This window comes from Kryptolebias marmoratus, linkage group LG8 (genome assembly GCF_001649575.2).
Source record: "Kryptolebias marmoratus isolate JLee-2015 linkage group LG8, ASM164957v2, whole genome shotgun sequence".
NCBI lineage: Eukaryota > Metazoa > Chordata > Actinopteri > Cyprinodontiformes > Rivulidae > Kryptolebias > Kryptolebias marmoratus.
Window position 1 is genome coordinate 428,065 of NC_051437.1, and position 7,649 is coordinate 435,713.

At 39.8% G+C, this 7,649-nt stretch overlaps 1 protein-coding gene across 1 annotated transcript in view; it reads left to right on the forward strand.

Moving 5' to 3' along the window:
* The window catches only part of atp6ap1a (ATPase H+ transporting accessory protein 1a), a gene marked incomplete at its 3' end in the record, with an annotated part of 11,555 nt that overhangs the window by 294 nt on the left and 3,612 nt on the right, over window positions 1-7,649 (forward strand). Inside the window, 1 exon segment of the mRNA XM_037977086.1 lies at window positions 7,036-7,162. Coding sequence (XP_037833014.1) covers window positions 7,036-7,162 — 127 coding nt within the window.

Genomic DNA, 7,649 nt, shown 5'->3' on the forward strand with positions numbered 1-7,649 from the left:
GCTGTGAGCGGCAGCACGTTGTTCTCACTGTTAGTTCAGTGAGTGGGACAGAGGTGGAGGAAAAGTGGTCCGATTTTAGGGTGGAGGCAAAAAAACGACTAACCGGCCACCACCAGAGCATGTCAGCTACAGGTGGGGGTAAAGGTGTACCGAACTGACACCATCTGAAAGAAGGACGGACGGTGCCGTGCTGAAAAGCGATCAGGCGCGCCCCCGCGAGGGAGCGCACCTCCTCTGCGCTCTGGGGCTTTGGAAAGGGAAGCAATAAATAGTCATGACTGACTGTGTTGCTGTCAGTTAAGCTAGCAACATGCCTTAACTCTTCTGCACACTGCCTGGAGGATGATGGAGGGAAACAGCTTTGTTTCTGGAGCACTGACCATCAGGGCCGCTCGGAGGATTGATCCAGATGTGGCAGCCGTCGATCGCACCTGCTGCTTTCACAAAAGCTCTGTGGCGTGCCAGCCCTGCAAACCCACGGGACACTACCTCCAGGTCCTCTGGATTTTTAGGGAGGTGGATGACCTGGTGGCGGACAGCCACCACCTCTCCTGTTATATGATGGACGATGCGGTGGACAGTAGAACGAGGCATCCCAAACACTCCTGACACCACCCTGTAGGATGCTCCACCTGCCAGCCAGAAAAGAAACACCAGGGTCCCAATTGTGGCACCCCAACCATGTTGTCATCCAGGTTCAGAAGATTAAGCACCACTGCCAGAGACTAATCCGGTCCAGGATCTTCTTGGTTTAAAAAAAAAAAAACGGTCCAGGACTGGGACACTCAGGTTAATCCCAGACTTGCCAACCGTCCCGCATTGGACGGGACAGTCCCGCATTTAGTCCCCCTGTCCCTTGTCCCGCATCACCCTGTGTGGGACAGCCAAAAGTCCCGCATTTGGCCCTCACACACCACACTTTGTATTTCTCACGCAAAAAAAACAAAACACACACACACACACGCACACAGCCTTTTTGTCACTTTAACGCGAGTTTTCAGATCCCTCTAGCATTTTTTTAAATGCGACAAATCTGTGTGAGAAAGCACTCATTCTGCAGCGTACCGTAAGCCCCGCCCACTTCCCCAAGAACTGACAGCTGTCAATCTCCCAGCAGAGAGGAGGCCTGCTCCACTCGGGGGGGGTTACGCTAGGGTACGCTAGTTGGTTACAAGGGTCTGGTCTGCTTAAGGAAATGTAGAGAACAACAAAAAACATTATTAGTTTAATGGTGTAATTTTATTTTTTTAATAAAATATCAAAGCATTATCACAGTTATGAGGCTTAAGGTAAATATACTGATGCACAGTGAAAACACTTCAATAATGATCAACGGTTGCATTGATGGTTTTTCCAGAAGGCTAATATGGCTTGAGGCATACAAAACAAATAATGATCCAAGAGTCATTGCTGGATACTTTATGGATTCAGTGATTAAAGCCAAGGGTTGTCCTGAAAGTCCGAGAGTGGATTTCGGGACAGAAAATGTTAATGTGGCTGACATGCAAAGATATTTGCATCTTACAGAAGACCAAGCTGAAAGTAATATTTGGTTCAAGCACTGGAAATCAGCGGATTGAAAGGTGGCTGATCCTGTGAAGTGAATGCGTCCAGTTCTGGATGGACCTCGTTGACAAACTGAAAGCAGATGGACAGTTCTCGGACAACTTCTTGGACAAAGCCTTGATTGAGTTCTGTTTTCTCCACATAATACAGGTGAGCTTGATTTGAGCTGTTCTGTCTTACACTGTCTCACCTATTGAAAATATTGATGAGTGCTATAAAGGGATTATAATATGCAAAGATTTCATTTCTGAGTATGATAAATATTGCACAGATTGCATTTTTATGTTGTTGCTTGTATTAAATTTCCCTATTTGTTGCTAGATTCATATTTCCGTTTAACTTTTGAATGCTTATTTCAATGCTATAAGTTTAGTTTGGTTGTTTTTTTTCTTCTAGAAAGAACTACATAAAGTTGCTTCAGCTTGGAACAACCACAGAATACGTCCAGCACACAGCTCACGAAGTCCTCATGGGCACCCATCCATAATGTACACAGAACCTCAGAGACTATCTGCACAGCATCGATCTGAACAGGGTTGAAGCCTGCTTGGAAAACTGTGTTTTCAAAGACTTTCCATGCGATGAAGATGTCTTCAGTATCTGTGTGGACCTGATTTCAGAGCATAACTGGGATGTCACAGATGATGTGTTGGCAACACCTGATCTATATATGAGACTCAGACAACTGATTACCAGTGATTTGGAACTGTAGTAATAAATGTAAACACATTTTGTTGCTTTGACACTTCGCTACATTGTCACTAATTTGGACTTCAATAGACATTTCCTGGGGGTACCTGCATTTACTTCAGCACATTGTAGCACCAGTATGAAGATGGGTCAAAGCCATTCACAAGCTCTGCAACTATGCAAGAAGAAACTCTAAAATATTAAGATCAGTGCATGCTGAGCCGATAAAATAAGTTTGATATTTGAAAAACATATTGATACATTGCACTTGTATGGTCAGACGATTCATTATTAAATGGGAAACAAAGAAGGAATTAAAACTTGCTGTTGAAACTTCATTATTTTTCATGTGCGCATCCCAATTCTGATTTAAAGTCCCTCCCCCACCCCAAATAAATCACTCTTATAAACTGAGAAAGTGGTTTATTGTCCTTTAAAATAAAAATAAAAAAATGTTTACATAACCATTACAGAAGGCTTTGAGTTATTTTTGAAGCAGTTTAAAATAATGACAAATAATGCTTCAAGGTGTAAAAAAAAAGAAAAGAAGAACTGAAAAAAGAGTGTTCTTTCTCAGCAGTTTTCTAGTTAAATCTGTCATTGAGCTACTGCAATGAAACCAATCTGTTATTGAAGATCTGACCTCAGCGGGGAAAGCACAGTGCTCCACTGTTAAATAACAAAGGCAGGTTCCTGAATGAGCTTTTGGTGGGCAAGCTCCTCAAGTAGTAGCTCAATGTTATCAGCTGTTGGTACTCTTCGACAGTTATGGATATCCATGATTTCCAGAAGCTCATCTTTGTCAACACTCTGAAAATCTGAAAGGCAAGATTCAAACACCATTCGATCTGACTCTGTAACACACCTTAGGAAGCTGTCAACAAGAGGACTCTTTATATAACCAAGAGCTGCTTGCGCCACTATTACTGGAGCAAGTGTTATAGGCAACTACCTTATCCTTTTCCAGTCGTTGTACAACTTCCTCTGAAACACCTCTTGATTTTAAGAAGTCATGTATCTCATCCATCCTGTGACAGTTACACACAATAACTAATGAATAACGTTGAGTAAAATATAATATTGCAAAAGATGTAGCATAAACATGATAGTAGGGCTGGACAATATTACTGAAAAACATATCACGATATAAGCATTTCATATCAGTCAGTGTCAATAATTATGGATTAGTTTTTTCTTTTAAATATCTGAAATGCTGCCAAACTGGTGATGTGATGTTTTCTCTTTTATCCACAGCTTTCATGCCGTTATTTTTTTTTAATTATTTTTAAGTAGTTATGAGGCACTGTAGCGAAACCTTAAACTGCTGCTGCGCGAGTTCCTCAACAGGTTGTTGCTAGGTAACCAAAGAGTGAGGGAGTTAATGGATGCCAACAACCTTGCTTAGCTGGCCTTGAGAGGTTGCGTGGCTAAAGCCTTTCCTCTGCCTACATCCCCCTGAATGCTGTGCTGTTCTGGATCAGAGTTCAGTGAATAGTCTATATATTGAATATTTTATCGGATGTATTATCGTGATATATAGTTGATGATTTATTGTCCAGCCCTACATGATAGATAGAAACTTTATTTCAGACTCAAGCTGCAGCTAAAAAAAGCAGGATAACAGACAACCAAACAGCTGTACAGATCTGCAATAATAAAGAAACTACATAAAAGTAATAAAGAAAACTCTACCAGTGTCTCCACAACTAAATGGTAAAGTGTAGAGCTTGCAATTGAAAATTCTGTGTTTACATTTTTGCCCTGAAACATTTTAATGGTTGAACACCACCCAAAATAAAATTCTCATTTTATAAAGCTGTCAAGTACATGAACATCATCAGAATGATCTTAGTTTTGATCTTAATTAATTTCATTTAAACACACAATATGATCAATTAGATTTTTACAGGAGAGAGCATTACAATTTACCTCTGTTTAGGAACCTCCTTTGTCTGTCTCTTTAGGCCCTGTAGGTATCCTGAAAGTTGAGTAAAATTAAGGAGTTAAAATTTTCAACAGGGCCTGCCTGTTTTGGGGATTTTTTAATTTCCTTGTTTTTCAATTTTCCTCATTTTTAATTGCTTTTGTATAAAGTGTCAATCTAAAGCTGAATACCTCCAGCATTAGCTTAGCTTAAGTGTACATTAAATTGCTAAGAAAACAGGCTGAAAACTGATGCATTTGACTTACACATTTTACTCTTGTTTACGTTGCTATGACAACGGCCACTGTACACACCCCCACACGATCAAAGCGCATTCTACCCACTTTAAAACAAATCTAAAACCGAAACTATCCAGCAGCTTTTTTCTGATACTTACAGTTCACTCGTTTACAGTTTACATATAAAGCCAGTCTGCAGGCATTTCCGTGGCGACACAAAACTAACACAACTATAACCTAGGCAATCAAAGAAGATGAACCAACTTGTAAGCTTCATTTATGGTAAAACATCATTTGAATCTAATATTCAAAGTTTGAAACATATTTTATGTTTTTGTTTAGTTTTGTTTATTAGTCAGGGTTTGATTGAGTAACTTTGCCAACCTTTTAGGCTTCTGTAGCCTCAGTCAGGAAGTGATGTTCATGTTTAATGGAAAATATGAATAAAGGAGCTACGGCAGAGGGACACGGTTGATTTACCACTGGCGTTGCAAACAAGCCGTCTCAACGTGTCAAAACAGTCTCTCCTCATTTATTTCATGTTTTATGACCATAAGAAGGTCAACAGAAAACTTCAATCCTACACGACCCTTAACTGACCCTTTAAGCAATAACAAATGTTACAATAATTAGGTCCTTATTATGCTTACCTTGGATTTAGGAGCATCTGACTATAAAAGGGTTTGATAAAGCATGCTGTTTCTCTAAGGTCTCTAACTGAATATACAGAACAAATTGAGTCTCTAACTGCTCCAGTATCTCAAAATTATGACTTTAAATCTCATAATTATGACTTTGAAAGTCAAAATTATGACTTCCTGTTGGGCTTTATTTATTTTTATTTTACTGGCGAAAATGGGCTTCCCTAGTGTTGTTGCCTTACCATCTGGAATATATTTCATAGCAGTAATTCTGCAAAATATATTAAAGATTATAAAGGTAAACGGAGGACACTTTTTCTAAATAATTAAAAAAATATATCTATAAAACTTAAATGTGGTGAATGCATATGTATTCACCGCTTTTCAAGGTATGCCTTATTTCCAGAAGCCAAATGTTTAGTTAAATAAGATCCTCCTGTTAGTAAGTGTCTAAGTGTCAAATGATCTCAGTCTAAACTCACCAGCCACTTTATTAGGTCCACTTGTTCAGTTTCTTATTAACACAAATAGCTAATCAGCCAATCACATGGCAGCAGCTCAATGCATTTTGAATCTAGACAACTGTCTAAAGTTCAAACCAAGCAACAGAATGGGACGGACGGGATTTAAATGATTTTATGGTTGCTGTTGTCAGACGGGTTGGCCTGAGTATTTCAGAAACTTCTAATCTATTAGGATTTTCACACACAACCAAATCTAGGGTTTACAGAGAATGGTCAAAGAAGAGAAAATGCCCAGTGAGCAACAGTTGTGTGGATGAAAATGCTTTGTTGATGTCAGAGAAGAATGGCAGACTGGTTCAAGATGATAGAATAGCAACAGTAGCTGAAATAACCACTTGTTCCAACCACAGTCTGCAAAATACCCCCTCTGAATGCACAACCACCTTGAAGCAGATGACCTACAACAGCGAAGACCACACCGGCTGTCACTCCTGTAAGCTAAGAACAGGAAACCGAAGCCACGTTTCACATAGGCTCACCAAAATTGGACAAGAAGAAATTGGAAAAACATTGCCAGGTCTGACTTCACTGGACTAAGCAGTCTCCACAGCCACCAGATCTAAATCCATGTCATGGACCTCCACCTAACTAATCTGCAGCAACTGCGTGATGTTCTCATGTCAGCATGGACTAAAATTTCTGAGGAATGTTTCCAAGAACTTGTTGAATGGAAGCCATGAAGAATTAAGGCCGTTTGAAGGCAAGCGGCAGTCCAACGTGGTATTAGTAAGGTATACCTAATAAGGTGGCCGGTGAGTGTTTACACCTGTCCTTAAAGCCTCCAGAATCACCAGCAGCTCAACGCCTTTAATAAGAGTTACCACCAAGCAACAGACATCATGAAGAAGTGTTGTTACTATTATTTAATAAAATTAAGCTCATCATTCATCTCATGATCAAGTGGAGAGATTAACCGTGATTCTGAATGCTGCATTTCTTTAAAGTTGGCATTTGAAGACAGTTCAGTCTGGATGTTATTTATTTAACGTTTTGAGTCATAGTTTAGTTCTGAACAGGTTGGAATATGATGAAGCCTATTTTTAATAAAACATACCTCCAGAATAACACTGCTTGTTTTATGACAATTTTACTGCAATTTTCAGTCTCCAACCTGTTTCTAACAGTCGCAGCCCAGTGAAAAATGACCTTAATGATAAGTGGGGCTCTGGCTCATGGACACGTCAACATACGGCAGCCAACTTGGTCCATTCATAAAATAAAATATTATTATCATCACCATCATTACCACTCCCTGTTGGATTCCCTGTCATACATTAATAAAACAAAGTGGCGGTGTTGCTCTGAATCTAAGAAATTAAAACTGAGAAAAGCTGTAAAGTGAACGTGACATCAAACAAGAAGCTTCTTGCACTTAGTTTGTTCTGAAGCCTAAACCTGACATTTTCAGATTGCTGATCTTGTCTGACCTGAATGTCACGTCTGCTTTAAAGGGTCTGCCTCCCTCGTCAGGCTCCTCCTGCAGCGGGTCACATTGTTGGACAGCAGCAGCTTGTCTCTTACCTGGAGAAGGCTTTGGACATCGGCCCACAAAATGTTGTGCTCTTTCTTCAGGATAAGGTATTCAATTATATATTTGTTTATTTTTCAAATACACATTTTCTCTTTCATAGATGTTGGTGAAATGCAAAGCTAGTTTCTGTATGATGTTTGTGTGTTTATTATTGCCTGGCACCAAGAGGCAAAGGCCGAAGTTGATTTTTTTCTCTGTGTGTATCTGTCTGTTAGCAAAACATCTCATGAACAACTTGACCTAATTCAATGAAACTTGCTCAAAGTAATCATTGGATGGACATCTACAACTCATTACGTTTTACAGTCAGCCTAATTCAAGATGGCTGCCACAGCCAACTCACCTGTAAATTTCACAGATACAAATTGAGCTCAAATTTGATGTGGTTGTAGCTGAGAGTCATTCATAACACACTGAATGTGACATCTTGTGATATTGAGTAAGATCACATGTAAGATTATTTTCAAGGTTTGACTGAAACGGCTACAACTCCATCATTTCTCATCACAGACCCTCCAGGATTTCGCGATGTTG